General features: G+C 37.9%; 2 protein-coding genes across 2 annotated transcripts; both read left to right on the top strand.

The window, feature by feature from the left end:
• Window positions 1-5813: 5813 nt before the first annotated feature.
• On the top strand, window positions 5814-9002 carry LOC116195092 (probable WRKY transcription factor 9). Its single transcript, XM_031524067.1, has 5 exons — window positions 5814-6258; window positions 6835-6972; window positions 7412-7786; window positions 7877-7990; window positions 8334-9002. Exons 1-5 carry the CDS (start codon window positions 5995-5997, stop codon window positions 8796-8798), a joined length of 1356 nt encoding a protein of 451 aa, XP_031379927.1. The 5' UTR covers window positions 5814-5994; the 3' UTR covers window positions 8799-9002.
• A 3598-nt stretch (window positions 9003-12600) lies between these two features.
• Window positions 12601-16834, top strand: LOC116194704 (NDR1/HIN1-like protein 6). Its single transcript, XM_031523590.1, has 3 exons — window positions 12601-13476; window positions 13712-13870; window positions 16280-16834. The coding sequence occupies exons 1-3, from the start codon at window positions 13003-13005 to the stop codon at window positions 16364-16366; spliced, it is 720 nt and encodes a 239-aa protein (XP_031379450.1). The 5' UTR covers window positions 12601-13002; the 3' UTR covers window positions 16367-16834.
• Window positions 16835-19395: the final 2561 nt, after the last annotated feature.

Raw genomic sequence — 19395 nt, 5'->3', positions numbered from 1 at the left:
AATGGTTGCCGACAACCCCAATTAGGAGTTGATGGCCGGGGTCGTAACTCTACCTGCCAAAATCAAGAGAATCCCTAATTTGAGGATTTTCTCAATTCCAGGAAGTGGGGGCCTCGATTCCGACCACACCATCCCCGATTGGGATCGCCGATGCCCTCCCCCCGATTGGAGTTGTCGGCACACTCTATGGCCTCAATTTCGTTCAAATTAACGGAAAAATTGACGTCGTGCTAGAATTGTTATCAAATCGAAAGTTTGTGCATTTTTTTATTAAGAAAAAATTCGTACTACAATTATTAAAATGTGAAAATTTTGTACTTTTTTTAGATATTGGCACTAATAATTATTCAAAGATGGAGAATATCAAAATCGTACTTTATGGCAGGATACGGGGATCGATTAGTTTCGCGTACAAAGTCGCATAGTGAATGTTCAAACATGTCGTCATTGGCTAGGGATTTGATATTTTACTGGTCAGCAGGTTTCTTAGAGCAAGAAAAATCATTCGATAAGACGTTCAACTAAACATCATCGAGGAAGCGTCCCGGATTTTTTAATTATTATGTAATATGCCGTCTAATAGAACTAATTACTATATTATCTTATAATTAATTGCCTTGTAATAACAATTCCATTCTAAATTAATACACATGCAATACGTCCTTGTCACTTGTGTGAATGGAGAAAAAAATGCTGCAATGATATTTGTTCAGAGTCACAACTTGCTAAGAAATCAGTAATCAGTCTTAAAATTTCAAATGAAAAAACAAAAGTAGGGAAAAAAGAGAGCGAGAGAGAAATTCAGTCTAATAGAGACAAATTAGGACTCCATTTTGTCTGAATTCCCAAATTGCAGCATCTATATATATTTATATGGCTTCTTGATATTTGTCATGTGATCCGCTTTGGAATAAGTTGATACAGAATATACTAATTTTTAATTTGCCTCTGAAATGGCACAAAAATATTTGAAAAAAAGAAATAAAAATTACTAAAACGACAGTGGACTAGCCATCGAACTTCAATTCTATAATATAATGCGAAAGACCCTCGATACATATATGATAATGGCAAATTCACTATTTTTGGTGCAATTTGGAATATATAATTAAGAAGCTTAATTACAATATGTGGGTAGTGCATATATAATTAGTCTCACAATAGTTTTCATTTGTTACATTTATGAACCTGCAGCTTGTTCGATTAAATGCAATATTATGTTGCTCGATCGACTTCTTACGTCTAGGCATTGTATTTTATTATAGTTTATGTGACATGCCATATATTGTGGACTTTCTCTGCAGTAATAAGTAATATAATAAACTATTTTTTTAGTGATTATATAATAAAATACTAAATTATGTATAATTTGACTTGGAATAATTTGCTATTGCTTCAATTTATTTATTAGAATTGATGATAGAGACACTGTAGGGTATTTATACTTGGGACAGATGGTTTGGAGATGAAGACGGACCGAATTCAGATTTAGAGAAGATGAACTTCGGAGACGGTTGAAGAAGAAGATATCGATCTCGAGCTTGAATTCGAAAAGATGACAAACACAACATTTGATGTTGAATAATTGCTTTAAGGCACGGGTTAATACTTTCCGAAAAGAGTTATTTGAAATGGTTGTCGAGGCTAACGTTGTGTTTGAAGTAAGTAACAAAATCGTTAAATCTCATTCTTTTGCTTATATAATTGATTTATGTTCTCTGCAAGGGGTGCGAGATTTGATTCAGTCTAAATTTCTTCGATATATGCAAATAAATGATTATATTAATCTAAGTGACAATGATATTCTGGAAAATTGTGAACTGTGCATTTAATCGAAAAAAAAAATCTATTGGATATTATCATGATGACTATTTGGCCAGAAAAAAATTCCAATGGAAGTTATTTCTTCCTTGTGTCTTTTGGTTTGAACGTGTGCTCATGAAATATAAAGAACCTGCAGTTGTATCTTTGGTGTCTGTTCGGCAGCCATAATGGTGTGTCCATGATTTTCTTTCATCGGCCAAAACTTTTCAAATATTTTCTTTTAATTTGAAAATTGACTCCATGCATATATGCACTTTGTTCATGTGTTTATAGACGAAATTGACAGAGAACAAACTCCTATTTATTTAATTTGATTATCTTGTGATATGTTTAGTGGGAGGATAAAGGTTGGTAGAAGAATTAAATTTGTTGTCGCCTAATTCCTTCAAATTTGGCATAATTTGAGTTGATTAGTGGTAATTGATTTTTATTTATAAGAGATGATTGAGTGTTCTATGCTGCTTCTTTTGATGTTGTGATACGAAATGAAAGTATTTCGTAGTGGATAAAGTAATGATAAAGGTAGTGATTATTTATCTCTATATGTATGGTATAGTATGAGAAACCTTTTCGAAATATCTCAAAATGTGGGGTGTTTGGCATCATATCGTTTTTCGGGTGAATGGGGAATCAAGTTGAGTTGAGAGCCATAATGGGTGTACTCGTTATCAAAATTTTAAGGATTGTTGAAATTTTTATCTTAGTGTCACATACAACATTGAAATGAGGAAACTATGTTCGTTGAAAAATAAATTTTTTGATTATCAACTGATTCGGATTATAAGTTTGAAAATTTGATCTGTATAAATATATAATGGTCAAGTCCTTTGTGCCTTTGCCTTATGTGAAACAATATCAATGATTGTGAGGGATACACGCAGTTGTAATTTTGGGACGAACGACCATTTGCTGAAAGTTACTAAATTAATTAATTAATTAAAAAGTTTATTTGTGATACATATCCCAAATAAAAGATACGTCTTTTTTTCCCAGTGCCTATTGAACATATTCAAATAGAGGCTTTAGTGTTAAAAGTCAAATGATCGATTAATCAAAATAATTTCATAATAAAAAATATTGAGGGAAGAGTTAGAGTGTTTTACGAGTTTGCTAATCGTAGAACGCACAAAAGTTTCGTTGCATTGTATCCTCGAAGAGACTCGCTATAAATCCAATAGCAACTTCGTATGGGGTAAATAATTTTTTTCGGAAAGCGTTGATTCGTGTTTTGAAGCAATTGTTGATCAAAGATCGTGTTTGTCATCTTCTTCAATCGAGTTCGTGATTGACATCATCTTTTTCAACCGTCTCTGAAGTTCGCCTTCTCCGAATCTGAATTCGGTTCTATCATCGTCTCTGAACCATCCGTCCCAGATATAAATCCCCAACAGACAGTTGGGTAAAATTAAATAACCCTAACAAGACAGAAACTTCTTTGTTATAATAAATGACCAATTCATATTATTAGCGAATAAACTTACTTTTTTGAAACATTTCATTGTGTGATGATCTCGAACTTTTATATATAGTATAGGAATAGTGGAAGTTGGAGTTTATATATATATATATATGATATTCATCATGTGGAAGTAGTCGTTTAGTTGTTCTTTTTTTCTTGCTTTTCCTCGAGCTATATTTTCTTCTATATATATACACACACACACCCACATATATATATCTTGATCTGTCTTTCTCTCTATCCTCTCTTCTCATATGAGAAAGTCAACTGTATCTGAATAACTTAATAATGAGTATTTCAGTATAAGATCCTTGATTTGTGTCGATTCCACGTGTGTAATAATTAAATAATTTTTTTTATGAATAAATTAATAATTAAATATTATATGTATTGTGCCTCATCGAGTAAATCAAAATTAATTATGCGGTACATATGATAATCTCATATATATAGTTATAACCACATCTTATCTTATATATAATGCCGCTCCCTAGTAATTTAAGGGGCTGCATACACCGATTGATTAGGAATAGATCATACGTCTTCGCTGATTAATTTTAATCACGACTAAGTAATTAATTCAAACTGAATCTCATTTCTGGTCAAGCGTGATGTAGAGAGAATCGAAAATAAAGGATAACTAACGAGCAAACAAAGAAATTCCCAATCCACAAACTGTACTGAGAATAAGAGATGATTAAACCGTTAAACATGCATGCATTTCTCGAGAATTAGTGTTGTTAAATGGGTCGAAAATATGATATATGGATAATAATATAAATCCGGATCGAGAATCGAGAATTTATCTCATTAAGCATCTCGGTTGTACGTGGAGGGGCGAAAATAGAGAATGGTGGCGAAGACTTGTGCTGAATTTAGAATCTCAACATATGTTTTTATATATGATAACGTGGTTGATTGTCTTAATGGAAGAGTTATATAAAAAGTAGGGTTTTGTGGGGAAGAAAGAGATGGGCGATCGAGGTCTGAGGTCTTCCAGTTGACCATTTCCAGATCTGATCGATCCCTAGGTTTTGGTTTCCTCTCTTAATTAATTTCTTTCGTTATGGGATTTCGTATGGGGCTCAAATTCCACCATTTATCATGATGCATGCTGCGGCCAATTTGTCATTTTTCATAAATACTGTATACAGACATAATAAAACTTTAAAAAAAAGGAAATCGTATGTTAATTTACATATTAATTGACTAATTCTAATATAGCTAGCCAGGCGGCAATATATACATATACATATACATATATATATATATATTCTTCTTTATATATTTGCTTTGCTTCTATTATTTTCTACTCAGGTCCAGATCTTTAAATATATATGGGTGTGTTTGTATGTTTCTTTTTCACGATTCTATGCGTTAATTGATCTTCTTCGATATATAATTTCGGACACCAGGACCAAAATTTATAGAGGAGCATACATATTGATGCTTTGTATATATCTGCTAGGTCTTAGACAGATTAGCTTCTTACTTAGGCAGATTAGCTTCTTTCAGATTTAATGAAGTTTGGCATCTGCGCCTAAACAATTAATAAGAGATGATGTTAAGTCTCACTGCCAAATTCTCTACTTACAATTTGGATGTGTTTATTTAAATTATTTCTTAGTGGACCATCAAAGGCAATACTTATTTAATTAGCCGGTGGTCCTACCCTTAATTTCGAGAAAGCAAAATCCTAATAATAAACTAAATCTATCTTTAATTTGTATACATAAGCAACATGATTTGCACATAAATTGTCATCTCACCTTACTGCCAACTTAAATTCATAAAGAAAAATAAACTTGCCATTCCTTTATAAATTAATTAATATGGTATTACACCAGGCACCCTAATTTATATATGTCAATCGATGCTCTGATTGTTTATATATAATATGTTCCATTAATAGTCTTGAATATCGTTGCACGGTGCTAACCTCTATCAGTTTAGAGTATTAGCAGTTGAAATTTGTGCCGGCCGTATAATAATTCCTACATGTGGACGTATCATAGCCATAATTATGGTAATGGATCCCTGAGGAGCCAGTTGGGTGTTAATAATAAATACTGTAGCTGATCCTATGCATTAGCCTTTTCCTTTAAACAAAAGCCTATTTATTTAACTAATTATACATAACTATATAAACTATATGAGTTAAAGTCAAAGCTTAGATGCGTCCCTTTGTGTGTCCAATCTAATACTACTATTGATATTATTTTATGATAAAATCACAAAATATTCTCAATTTATTAACTAAAACTATCTTTGCATTTATATTGTTAGTGAGACCCTCCGCATGAGTGTTGGTGTTTCGAATCCCTCCAATAAATTAGCTAGTTAGTTTGCCAACGCAGTTTGGCAAATGCACTACATCTTGTGCCGTAATTATTTAATATTTATTGATTAGACTGATATACTCATTTGCAAGTTATAGTATAGACTTCGAGGATGGGAAGGGCTTGACTTTGGTGCCTCAAAAGCAGCAAGAAATCAGAGACTCTGAGAGATAGATAGATAGATAGATAGATAGAGAGAGAGAGAGAGAGAGAGAGAGAGAGAGAGAGAGAGAGAGAGAGGAGATATCGATATTCAGGTTCTGTGTACGTATTCATTCATCTAAGTGAAGGAGAAGATTTTCACCAAAAAAAAAAAGTGAAGGAGAAGATACCAAATTAAGAGAGTGAACTTCTATATATATATATATATATATGGAAGCCATTAATCTGTCCTTGAAAATGGATTCAGAATGTGATCAAGGAAAACGAGGAGAAGAAAATAGCGGACAAGTGGTCGGAGACCGGCAAGGTCAAGAGGAGAGAGGATGTGGTGGCAAAGAAGATCAGAGCAAGGTGGAAGAAGGAACAACAACAGAAGCAAATGATGCAGGAGAAGTGGAAGAAGGCGATGAACAGCAACAAGAAGATACTTCTATTAAGTTATCCCACCAGCAAGAGATCCCCAAGAAACATGAGGTTAATTCCCACAACATATACTCTTTAGTATTATTTTCCTAATAATTTCCTTGTCTTGTCGAGTTTTGGATACAAATTTATCATTGTGAATCGAGTTTGTTGTTTCTATGGATATCTTATATATCAGTCTTGTTAATTAAGTGAGTCTATTATGATTCTAACTCATAATTGATGGAATTTAATTGTATCTATGTATGAGTGAAACAAATGACCATATTATATTTTCGGAAATATTGATTAATTTTCCCTTCATTTTTTGAGATAAAATTAAGCAATGAACTTTCATCATATAATTTTCGGAGGACGATGATTTTCATTCGTTTTTCCAAGTTCAAATCAATTTTCACTAACAGGCCACGATTAATTAACCCTTGAAAAAGGAAGATAAACAGTTAGTTTTCGTTTTTTATTCTTTTTTCATTGTTTTTATAATTTCTATTGAATCTGTGCATAAACCAGCCAAATCCCTCACGAGATTTTGCTGGAAACTATATGTTGATTCAAAATTCGATCTTGGGATCGGTTGTTTGTTTGTGTCGATTGTAGGATTTATAACTTTTTCTTTATATGTTTTAGTTAGGAGAGCTGCAAAAGGAGATGAACCGCATCCGAGAAGAGAACAAGCTCTTGAAGAAATTCGTGGACCAAACGATGAAGGAATACTATGATCTTCAGACAAAAGTCGCTCAAGTTCAACAAGCTAACAGAGCAATGGTACGAGCTCTGTAACTCCGATGCATATATAAGTGTTCATCGATCCTAAAAAAACTGTGCCAGCTAAAATATTTGCATATATGAAATCTTGTTTTTCCGAATTTGCATATGAAGTTCTATTAATATCTAGCCGACTGCATAAGTTTTGTGACTGTTGCTTAATTATATATATATATATATATATATATAACTCCAATTGGCTCATGTCATGATGAGTATCATCAGTTGGATCTTATTAATATATAGTTCTTATTATAATTTGCATATGAAGTTCTATTAATATCTAGCCTACTGCATAAGTTTTGCGACTGTTGCTTATATATATATATATATATATATCACAAACTCCAATTGGCTCATGTCATGATGAGTATCATCAGTTGGATCTTATTAATATATAGTTCTTTTTATAATTTTAGACTCAATGTTTGATTATTAGGATCAGCAAATCTTTCTACCTCTAGCCGGAAACCCTAGCCGAGAACAACCAAAGACAGTGACCACTAACTCAACGGAGAAATCAAAGGATAGGTCCTTCTCGTCACCTTTGGGAGGTGATGACAGTGAACTGGAATTGTCACTGAGACTTCATGGCACCGGTGCGACGGGCAAAGAGGAGGTCCGTAGCGATAGATCAGAAGAGACCAATTATAAGGACAGCCATCAGAACAAGCAAGACATAAATCTTACTTCTGTAGAAAATTATAAGATACGGAGGACTGACTCGAGTGGTGTTCCTGGCCTGAGTAGTACAGTTCCGTCGAATAGATCGAAGACAAGAGTTTCAGTGAGAGCAAGAGTCCAAGGAGCCACTGTAAGTATTTTTCAGCAGCAATATGATTATTAAGGTTTCTTTAACACATTATGCCCAGTTTTATTATATGTTGGTATTATGTTTTTATAGATGAATGATGGGTGTCAATGGAGAAAATACGGACAGAAGATCGCGAAAGGGAATCCTTGCCCTCGAGCCTACTACCGTTGCACGGTTGCTCCAGGTTGCCCTGTTAGAAAGCAGGTATAATAGTTATTAATTAGCATAATATGTTGAATCTTTTCAACTATAAGGGACCGTTTGGATTCAGAGTTAAAGTTACTTTAATTTTGATTTTAATTTTGATTGTGGAAAAAGACAAATGAGATGTAATTATAAATTTAACTTGGGAAACGTGTGTTTTTATTGTGTAGTGTGTTGAGTTAAAGTTAAAGTTAAAGTTAAAGTTAAAATTTTTGAATTGAAAAATGTGTATTTTTGTTGTGTAGTGTGTTGAATTAAAGTTAAAGTTAAAGTTAAAATCAATTAACTCTGAATCCAAACGGGGCATAAATGTCTCAATTGGTTCCTTATTTTTCTATTATAGGTGCAAAGATGCCTCGAGGACATGTCTATACTGATAACTACATATGAAGGAACTCACAACCACCCGCTCCCAGTGGGCGCAACGGCCATGGCTTCAACTACCTCCACAGCGACCTCCTTCATGCTAGTGGACTCGAGCATTCCCAGTCTTTCGAATCAGTATAACATCTCTAGTGACTTCATCCCTTCTCTCGGTCATTTGCATAGTAGCATCCCGAATCCCTCCTCTTCTCCTCTAGCTCTACCTTATGGTGCCAGTAGAAGTTTCACAAGCCCTACCGACCCATCGAAAGACATTGTTCTTGACATCACCAAGATCCATTGTTCAGCTTCAGACCACCAAAAGAAACAATTCCCGAGCAGTAGCTCCTTGGATTCATCATCTACTCCAACCAGATTCCCGTGGATTAATCCGAGCAGATCAGCCTTGTTAGGCAACCTATCCCCTACGGAAGAGAAGCACTAATCACCCGCATAGATGTACATGCATGTTCAATACTGGTCACATGATATATAATCGTCGATGCGTTAGTGTCAAGGTTATATGAAGGTAGCCTCCATCTGAAAGTATCCACCGGCGATCATTTTTTCCAAGTTTCAGTTCGTTCTTTGTATCGGGGATCACAACCCCCTTTCAAACAGGAAGCCGGAATAAAAACTAATGAAAGAAGTACTATAGGGCACATAGATTTTGGTCATAGAGGGGCCTTCGCTTGATTTCTACAAAAGATCTATGTCAGTTTGTCTCAGATTTTATGTAAAGAACTCCCACGCATATTCTAAGATTTTTTTTCCCTTACATCTAGAAATTAAATGCGCATGCTTTTGGGTTACGTAGAAAAGATGAAATGAAGAAAAAAAAATCATTAGGTTTTGAGTTTATTATGGTATGGGAAAAATAATATTACTGTTGCTTTATCAATAAAATGCATGTGAGTTATCCCAAAAAAAATTACATGTCAGTTTTAAAAAAAAAAGATAAATAAAAAAAATTACTTAATTCATCATATCTCACTATTTCAGTGTAAAATTTTCGATTATCTTATTTTATTATATGATATGAGAAAGTATCAATTATTTTACAATAAATGTAACAAATAAGTATTAATTACTGAAGTGATCAACATAAAATGTTAGTATAATTTTTTGGATAAGAAAATAGAATGATATGATGACCTTGGAAGAGTATCAAAAGATTCAAAACGGTATTGCAGTTACATTTTCTTGGAAACAGGCTAAAATAACAGTTCATTCCCCTCCTTACTTTCCATGTGAAAGCAGTAAATAGAATAAAGCCAAAGACCAAAACCATCTAATATTTTGAACTTAGAAAAATTAATACCATTGGATTAATTAAAAAAATGGAATCCTTCTTCATGTAATTGTTTCATCATTATAAATTAATACCTACTTTTTGGCCATTCTATAATTATCAGTCTAAAATCATCGTCGTCATCATCATTATTAGTGAGGTCTGCGCATTGCATGGATAACGTAATGTCATTATATTTTTAATAATTGAAAATCATAAGTTTGTAACCAATCAAAATATATTATTGAATATATGACTATTTTTTTTGGTGGATAATATATGACTAATGTTAATTTAATTTGAAAAAAATAATAATTGGAAAAATAAGGTAAAGAATAAACTACATTGAAAAGATCCAAATCAAATCTCCACCTAGTCGAGTGAGTAATTTTCTCTAATCAAAATCTTTTGAAATATGAAAGTCTGGTATATTAATTCACAAACCCATCAAAATCTATTCCTAATAAAATCAACTATATTAGCTCAAGTACAAAAAATTTGTTTCCTGAAAAAGATTTGACTCACAAAATTATAAAATTAACCAGTTAAGTATAAAATGAATTCATTTTCTAAAAGTACTTCAACCAAGAGAATAACGAAAAATCCTACAAAACTGTAGTACCAAGAGTATCAAACCATCTTGCAGTTATATTTTCTGGAAAGCAGTAAATAAATAGGGTACTGAGGCCAAAAAAAACAGAAATGAGGTCTAGGAGGAGCGGCATATTTTGGACGAATAATTGATATTTTTCTATTAATTTTCCCGCAAAAAATTGATAAGTTCACTGTTTGGGACTTCCATTTAGGGAAAGATTGACTAATGCAAGTACCAAATCTTGATAAAATTATGTATTTCAAGATTAATTATTTCATACTCATGTATCAAATTTGCAGATTCAAGTAAATTCGGCATGAGTCCGTAAGATTAAACCAAGATCTCGTGGAGGTGATAAGTACTATCAAATTCTAGACACTGAAATCAAATGTTTACGTTAAATTGAATTCTCACAGAGTAAGATAATATTTTTCTATTGTTTCAATAACATATAAAAGTCGTTCAAGGAGATGTGAATGTCGATTTTTGTCATTAGAATCTCGAAGATTGGAGGCCCGTTTAGGATTCATTTCGGGATTGTAATTATTTTTCCTCGTTGCACATCGCTACTATACTGGTCAAAGAACATGTATCTCAACCAGCTAGGCCTCTCTTATTAAGGTGCAACTTATATATTGATTGATTTAGTAAATGATATCTAGCTGACTAGCCAAATTGTAGGGACTCTAACAACAGTGCCGGGGTTATCGACCCAGACATGGACGTTATCGCAGCGGTGACGATGGTTCCCTCCTTGACTGTGAAGGCCTGCAGCTTCACATTTCGATTCTCTCCCATTATTAATCCGCGGTGCCATCTCCCTCGATTGTCCCATACAGCTCGGGACAACAATTCTTTCCTATCAAAATTTTAGGACCATTACAACTGAATTGAATTTGGATTGAAATAAACCCAAATCCACTTAACTAATATCATTTATTTCTTAAAAGAATTGATTCCAAACCCTAATTACAATGTGATCCACTCGCAGCCAAGGATAAGTCGTCACGACCACAATTTGCTCGATAATGAAATTAATATATAGGCCCTAGCATACTTGCTTATTTTCGGGCACCCAATAAGTTTATAAGTGTTTTTTTTTGAATAAGTAGTGTATTTCATTAATTAAGAGACTGTACAACCTACACTTATCAAATAACTTTAAACAAAACCCATGACGACTATGTTTGTTTTCCTTTTCGAAACATTAATGAAGTTTATATCCAATCTCGTAGTTATAGTCGACTGTACACTTAAGGGAGAGCAACCACTTTGTATTTGGGCTTTTTGGATAGGTGATTTCATGATGCATATGTAAAATTTTGTTTGGTAATCAATGAAGTTTATGCCTCTTATCTGAAACGTCAGGTGAATAACTGACCAACAAAGACATTTCATCAAGTTATATATGACAATTATAAAGAATAACCTAAGAATTATTCGTAGTTTTCTCCTAATTTAGCTGCTTGCTTTGGTCCCCTAGCTAATCTTATTTGGAAGTTCCACTTGCATGCTCGGGATTGCGTATACCTCGTGTGGCCGCGCAATCTCTCTCTCTCTATCTGCGATCTTTCCGAAATAATGTACCATGAACCTTCAGTCGACAGACTCCCAAGAGTGTAGTAATTAATTAAACAAGGGAAGGCATGCCGTGCACATTGCATTATGTTCTGTTAGCAAACCAAAGGACTCAAAGCAAGTTTACCCCTTTTGGGCTGTGGGCCTAAAGATTGGCCCCCCTTTAGATATATGGCCCAACATATAGATCCTGTCTTGGTTAGAAGATCAGGCCCACGGAACCGGCTTGGTGCGCATGTCAAGCTAAGAAGTTAGTCAACTAAGAACACCTCTTAAATAGGTGCAGCCCAAAAATTAAATGTGCAAAAGTTTGAGGTCATGATGATGTGTAATAAAACTTCCTCTCGGACATGGCGGACTGGACTTGGCCTCCAAGTCGATCTGTGAAGAACAAACCTCGGGGAAGAACCGGGCCTAGATCGGCCCCGCCAAGTGGGCTAGACCCAGCTTTGATCAGCTCCTAGGCCACTTCCAAAGAGCCATATTCAAGTAACACGACATTCTAGTATGAGAAGTAGTCGTTCGATATGGTGACGATCGGCCGAGCCAAACCCCGCATGGACAAATGGCTGCAAGAACTACACGAGATCTCGACTTGCAACAAAGCCGAACAGACCGTAGGAGAAACCCGAGCGGGAAGTTGTGGGGTTGATATTTCGGGAGTATCCTTTCGGACATATTGGACATGGTCCATTCCATTACATTAAATTACATGACGGTCGGATGGAGTGAGTGGAAGCCTTGAAAGAAATGGAAATAAATGGCACCGTTCGCCTTGGCAGACGAAAACAAAAGACAGAGCAGAGTGAGAGAGAGAGAGAGAGAGAACTTCTCTCTCTTCCCCCACATTCCTCCCTCTCTATTTCTCCTTGCTCCATCACCACCACCACTAACAACCTCTCCACTTTCCCCTTTTATGGATTCACTCATTCCCATTTTCCCCTTTATTGCTTTATTTATCTCCTAAGCAATCTCCCCTTCTTCTTCTTCTTCTTCTTCTTCTTTCCACCTCTCTCTCTCTCTCTGGAAGTAAGTAAAGCAGTGACAGTGCGCGAGCTGTGAAAAGGGCCGGCGTCGTTTGATTCCTTCTTTCCCTCAGATCACTGATCACTGTAGGCCAGAGAGATATAAGAGTGTGAGAGAGAGACAGCTCGGAACAGGCAGAAGTGAAGAACCCATAATAATATGACAACCCGGGGAGACGGTGACCACCGGCAGAGGCAGCTGTCGTCCTCCTCCCACTACCAACAGCGATACTACTCCTCGTCCTCCTCGGCCTCCCTCAAGGGCTGCTGCTGCTGCCTTTTCCTACTCTTCTCCTTCCTCGCCCTCTTGGTCGTAGCGGTGGTCCTCGTGATCCTCCTCGCCGTGAAGCCCAAGAAGCCCCAGTTCGACCTGCAGCAGGTCGGGGTGCAGTACATGGGCATCAACCAATCCCCTGCCACCGCCGCCGCGGACTCCACCGTGGCTACGGCTTCGACGCCGACGCCTACGTCGGCGGAGCTGTCGCTGAACATTCGGATGCTGTTCCTGGCGGTGAACCCCAACAAGGTGGGGATCAGGTACGGCGAGTCGAGGTTTACCGTCATGTACAAGGGGATCCCACTGGGTAAAGCCTCTGTTCCCGGGTTCTATCAGGAGGCCCATAGCCAGAGACAGGTGGGTGATCATTGATCATCATTGTCATCTGAAAAACAATTCGTCCGGTTAAGCAATGTTCCTTAAACTCCATTCTTGGACATGGTCTATCTTTGGAAAGCTTCAGAGGACACAATTGATGTTGCCTTTATTGGGAATTGAACGCTTATGTTAATGTTTTCTGGATATAATTGGAAATGTTGATAGTTATGGAAGCAGTTATCAGTCTTTTCTGTTTCTCCTTTTTGGGGATCAGGTGGTTGCCACGATTGTGGTGGATCGGGTGAGCCTGATGCAGGCCGACGCGGCGGATTTGATCAGGGACGCAGCGCTGAACGACCGGGTTGAGCTCCGGGTGCTTGGCGACGTGGGTGCCAGGATCCGGGTATTGAATGTGGACTCCCCCGGTGTTCAGGCAAGCTCGAATTCTTTTCCACATTCTATTCAAGTGTGTGAATGCTTGCTAGATCTCGAAATCTCATTCACGGCTGTTGCATTTCATGTCACAAGTTTGCTAATTTTAGCTCTCTTGACTGCTCTGGTTCTCTTCTTTTTTCCCATCTATGGATGATGGGTCAGTTTTAAGACATCTTTCGAAAATGTTCTTTCTTTCTTTGGTAGCCCATCTGAGTTCATGCTTTCCCTTACCCGCCACGTTTCCTCTCGTCTCGGCTTCTCGAGGATTTTGTGCTCCTGAAATGTTCGTCATTTCCTTACTGATCATTGAGAGGGGGGAAGACAGAGAGAGAGAGAGAGAGAGTGGCAGAGAGAGACCGAGAGCTATGGAGCAAATGGTGGAAGAAAAAGGAACACACCTTGGCCCTCCCCTTTTCGGTGCAAACATGCGCCGCACATTATTTGTGTTGCCTGCTACATTGCGCCTGTTGGAAGGAGAAGCAGAGTCTATCATGGTATTGGGTCGGAGTGCTTTTCTCGTATACGATTCACATGGTATAGTATAAAAATTAGACCATTCGAGCGTCATCAGGTAACTTGTCAGGTTTAGGAAAAGATAAAAACAACTGTGAAGTAGTCTGAATGAAGTTTCATGTGCCTGCTCGGTCGGCGACATTGCATTAATGCCTGACCCTCTTCATATGCGGATTCTATGGAGTCGATAAGCTTGCAAAACCTACATATGCAAACCCTAAGTTTGTATTTTTATTCGCTCCATCGGATAGCGTTGTTTACACGCTCTGAGCTCAATGGCATCTTATGATATCTTTGCTTTTTGGTGCAAAAGTCAAAAATTTTTTTTCTTGGATTTGCTCGGGGACATTGTCCTTTTTGACAAAGACGCCTGCGTTTGTTTGATGGCCCTCTTTGTATTTTACCGATCAATCCCCCTGCATGTGCCTGCCTATCATATCTCTGTTTCCAACCATTAGTCTTCTTCTTCTCGTCCTTTTTTTTTTTTGGCAGAAGGAATTGAGAAAAAGGGAACACTATCATCGGGTTTATGGTTTTCTAATGTTGGATTTCTCATTAAACTGATACATGTCTTGTCGTACTAAGCACTGACGTGTGTTGAACATGCAATCTGCTTTTTCCTCCTACATTTTCCGGAGGATAATCCTCCAGTCCCTCTCTGCTTGTAAAAGTGCCCTCTGCTTTTGAATTATTTACAATATTGCCACATGCCTCTATGTCAATTTCGGAGGCTGCAGCAGCACTGTATATAAAACTGTGCTGTTGCTTATATTTTTATGTTGAGTTTTTAGGGCGTTGTGTGCTCATAGGGAACATTCTTACTGGGGAAGGCTTCATTTTGGTCTTACAACAGAGCAGGATGTTCTTTCTTGGATGCTTCCTTCATGACTTAGTCAATTACCCTCCCAAGTCTTGGATTCCTCTCCCTCTCTCTCTTCCCCCTCGAGGGAGAGATAGAGAGAGAGAGAGAGAGAGAGAGATGATCTGTATCTCCATAGTTTCTGTTGTTTAATTAAATTAAGAGATCCAAATAGGAGTCCTTAGCTGCACTATGTTTGGATAATAATGGTCAGTCAGGGAAATAACTCAAGCTGAGCCACCCCTTGAACATCCATCCCTATAATGTTAAACTAATGGTTAATCATTCATTTTAGGCACAATAATATCGGGCCATTTATGCGTGCTCTGCTTTAGTTCTCTCTTTGGTTTCACCAGAACTGCCTATAATAAGATGATTAATGCTAGCTTGCCCATGGATGTAGCCACACAAGGAGGATGAACCATGAAGATTCTTGTTATTATTTTTTAGCTCTTGGCCGCTTCACTGTTGATGTAATATCAGCCATTTGACTGGATCAGTTGCCATTTGTTATGAGAGGGTGTAACCCTGGGAATAGCTATCAGCACCATATAGGTAAATCATCATTAGGCAGGATCCTTTCACCATTTAATATCAAACCATACTTAAGGTCGGGTTGAAGAAACTACTGAAGAAAGATGAGCGAAGCATGGTTGACCCAGCCAAAAAAAAAAAAAAAAGAAGAGAGAAGCGTGGTTGGGAAGAGCAGCGACTGCCTATTTATCGGCAGCTCTGAAAAGATTTTACTTGTACCTTTCTTTTTTATATGAATGGAGTTTCCTTAATCTCGAAGTCGAAGGTGGGGGGGGCGGATAAAAGTCGAAAAGAAAGTAGTACAATCCCAGAGCTCGTGATTTCTTCATTGATTGGTTCCCTTTATTTAATGACATATGCTTTTTTAATCGGTCTGACGTATAGAATATGTTACATAGAGACCCATTTGTTCACTTTTTAATGTAGAGAAATATCCACAAGACAGCCATGTGGGGTTTGATTATATGTTTTTGTTCTAATTAATTGTGGCTGTGGGGACAGGTATCAGTCGACTGTGCAATAGTAATTAGCCCAAGGAAGCAGTCCCTCACTTACAAGCAATGTGGATTCGATGGTTTGACTGTCTGAAGCATTATTCATACAGCTCTCATCTCATCAAAACTTCTGTGTCTGTTAGTTTCCGCTCTCACACTCCTCTCTCTCTCTCTCTCTTTTTTTTTCAATTGGTGGGTATTTTCCTCTCCTTTACTCTGCAAATGGAGAAATAGAGAGGAGTGAGAAAAAGGGCTTTTTTTCTTGAAAATATTGGTTAAAGCAAAGAAGAAGAAGAAGAAGATCTCCAATAGCGAGAGAGAGGCTCTCCAATATGCTGATTATCTGTAATTTTTTTACCTACAGAAGAAAAAGAGATGGATTTGAGTTTAGGATGAGATCAGATCAGACAGACATTAATGTGAGCTTCCTTAGTTTTTGCTAATTCTTAAGCTTTGGTTGCTTTAGTTTGGGGGAGTTATGGTACTGACTTCATGTAAGAACTGTGAAATTAATGTTAAAGCTTACATGGAGCCGTACAATACAACACTAATGTTTGCTCAACTCTGTCCTCGAGAAATTCTATCCCAGACCGAGTCGGAACGAACTATGATTATCTTTCCTTCTAAGCTTTGATCAAATCACGATTAATTTATTTTAAAGGCTGAAAAAAAGAAACATACATGACATGGATAATGCTTCTCACCTGATAAGATTCCTTGTTTTTTTAACATCTCTCCAAGTGCCTATGCTTGCATGCAATTAATAATTCTCTGTCACGTTGAGTGGACGAAGCAAATACGTGGAAAGGAAAACGCAAAAAAAAAAAAAAAAAAAAAGAGTTCCAAAGCAGCCTTAGCCAACTTTCTGCAATCTTCCGAATTACTTCCAGCCTCCAGGCCAATGGGATCTCCTCAAATCTTTAGCTCCTGCTGCAGCAATCGACGAAAGCTGCAAGGCCATCAGACGATGAATGTTAGCTCAGACAATGTTCCCGTCGCATCCGATCATACAATACAAATCAAGATCATATGGTACCTTACAACGTGAAATACGATTGAAGAACTTTTCATGCCCGTACTTGATGAGTTAACCTTCTTCCTCCCGCACATCTTATCAGCTGATGTAACAATGGTGAAAAATCTCTGTATTCGAACTTCTACGTATTTAAATGCAGTTGCGAGCGTGTTGTAAATAGAGTCCCTAATCATAGCAAGAGAAAATACGGCAGATTTGCACTGCACCTTTGGGATGGGCTGGCCACAACCCAGCCCACAATCTGCTAACTGGATCTGGGTCCATGGAGACCTGCTCTTCTCTTGAGGATGTGATGGTGAAAGTCGATTATGTTGGTGAGAACGAGAGAAATGGCCCCGTTTCGGTATTGCCGGAACCAGTTCCGTTAATCGATAAGTTCTGGTTTCTTTGTCATTCCTGTATGTATGCCACATCGAACAATTATGATGAGATGTTTCCGTGTTTCTCAATGCATTGCCGCCTCATGGGAGTTGAAATCTGGAACGTAGATAATGAGACAATATTCTTGTGAATATTCAACCAAAAATATATCATCCTCGTGAATAGTTGGATAATTAAGTCGCCGACGGGAGATGAATCGGAGTCACCGAAATAAGAACAAGTTGATATCTTATCAATCACTGACCAAATACACACATTATTCTGATAGAAAGAGTTGTGCGTCGGTTACAACTTTACAATTGCTTCTTCGTTCAGCCTCGACGGCAATTACAAGGGCCTTGCTTCCAAAGTAAGAAAAGATGAAACCATACGCAAACCCCAAACTATCCACAAGTCAAAACTACACAGAGGGCTAAACTTCATTGCAAACGTAACGTATGTCCAGACCTAAACTGCATGATCCGGCTCGGAAACATGGAGGTCAGGCCTATCGATCCTAGGTTCCCGATCATGCCGCAAAATGTACGTGCATCCTAATGGTACATACATATCAATCTGCTTTGCACTTAACGGGCAGACCTCGAACTGTCTTTGGAACTTGAGAAAGACCTGATATCCGGCGGTCACTCACCGACATCTCATCTTCCTGGCTAGGCCGACATCCGAAGAAAGCGGGTCCGTAGACTCGTAGATATTCCTAAGCGACCGGAACTTCTTCTTCCTTTTGTTGCTATTGCTGTGGTCGTTGCTGCTTTCCACGGAGGGACCGAACTTGCGGAGGACCGAGGACGCTTCAGTCCCATCATCGAGCACCCTCCTCACGGCTGCAGTGGACGAGCAGGCAGCGGTGCTCTCATCCGAATTTCCGCTCAGCTGAACGAGCTGCCGGGCCACGTCGAGCTCTGACTCGGAGAAAGCGCTCGAAGGCTCCTCCTCCTCATTCTGCTGCTGCTGCCTCCTCCTCTTCTTCTTATCGGCTGCTCCGGCACCATCGACCATCGGTTGCTCCTTCGCCATCTATTGGGCTCAGCGGGTGGAGATCGGGGATTATGTATGGACGTAGAAGCTTATATAATTAATGGATCGCCGACTCATCCCGTCCGCCTGTAAATTATTCTCATATTACGGAGCTCTCCCCAGACGAGAACGAAGGAACCTTCTGATATTTCTTTATTTTTTTGAGGCCTGTTGCGTGGAGTCCACCTCCTTATTCTGCGCGGGACCCACCAATTGGGCCCAATTTCTCCCAATAGGCCGATTCTTACTCCATCAATTCAGGCCCACGATCCCCTTTCTGGGCCTACGCTGGCCCATTCAGTCTGTGACCTTTCTTCCTCTTTCGTTTTCAATGCGTGCCCATCTTGCTTTTGTTCTTCCATCAGATTCATGGATCCAGTTCACTCGCATAAAGCTGGGCATAGGATGTCCGATATCAGATCAAATATTCGGGATAAAGCGGCGGCAAAAGATTCAGAAGCAACTATAATCCCGGAGTCCTGGTCGTATCGTCGCAACTTTTATATCCAGAGTTAGATCAGGTCTTTGTCAACGGGCACTTTCACCTCATCTCTCAAAAGGGAATCCGGGCTAGTTCAACCTCAACTGCCATATGAAAATGTATAATGTTATGCGACGATTTCGTTCCCGTCAGGTTTTTCAGTTTGGCATAGCAGATGTGATACGGAAGCAAGAAATCAGGTGGACGG

This window comes from Punica granatum, chromosome 2 (assembly GCF_007655135.1).
Source record: "Punica granatum isolate Tunisia-2019 chromosome 2, ASM765513v2, whole genome shotgun sequence".
Classification (NCBI taxonomy): Eukaryota; Viridiplantae; Streptophyta; class Magnoliopsida; order Myrtales; family Lythraceae; genus Punica; species Punica granatum.
This window is presented reverse-complemented; position numbering and strand designations above follow the sequence as displayed.

Excerpts from the sequence above, each read along its gene's own strand:
- LOC116194704 (XM_031523590.1), top strand. The coding sequence starts at position 13,003 with ATGACAACCCGGGGAGACGGTGACCACCGGCAGAGGCAGCTGTCGTCC. Across the intron at positions 13,477-13,711 it reads AGGCCCATAGCCAGAGACAG|GTGGTTGCCACGATTGTGGT; the intron begins GTGGGTGATCAT and ends TTTGGGGATCAG. Across the intron at positions 13,871-16,279 it reads TGGACTCCCCCGGTGTTCAG|GTATCAGTCGACTGTGCAAT; the intron begins GCAAGCTCGAAT and ends CTGTGGGGACAG.
- LOC116195092 (XM_031524067.1), top strand. The coding sequence starts at position 5,995 with ATGGAAGCCATTAATCTGTCCTTGAAAATGGATTCAGAATGTGATCAA. Across the intron at positions 6,973-7,411 it reads AACAAGCTAACAGAGCAATG|GATCAGCAAATCTTTCTACC; the intron begins GTACGAGCTCTG and ends TTTGATTATTAG. Across the intron at positions 7,991-8,333 it reads GTTGCCCTGTTAGAAAGCAG|GTGCAAAGATGCCTCGAGGA; the intron begins GTATAATAGTTA and ends TTTCTATTATAG.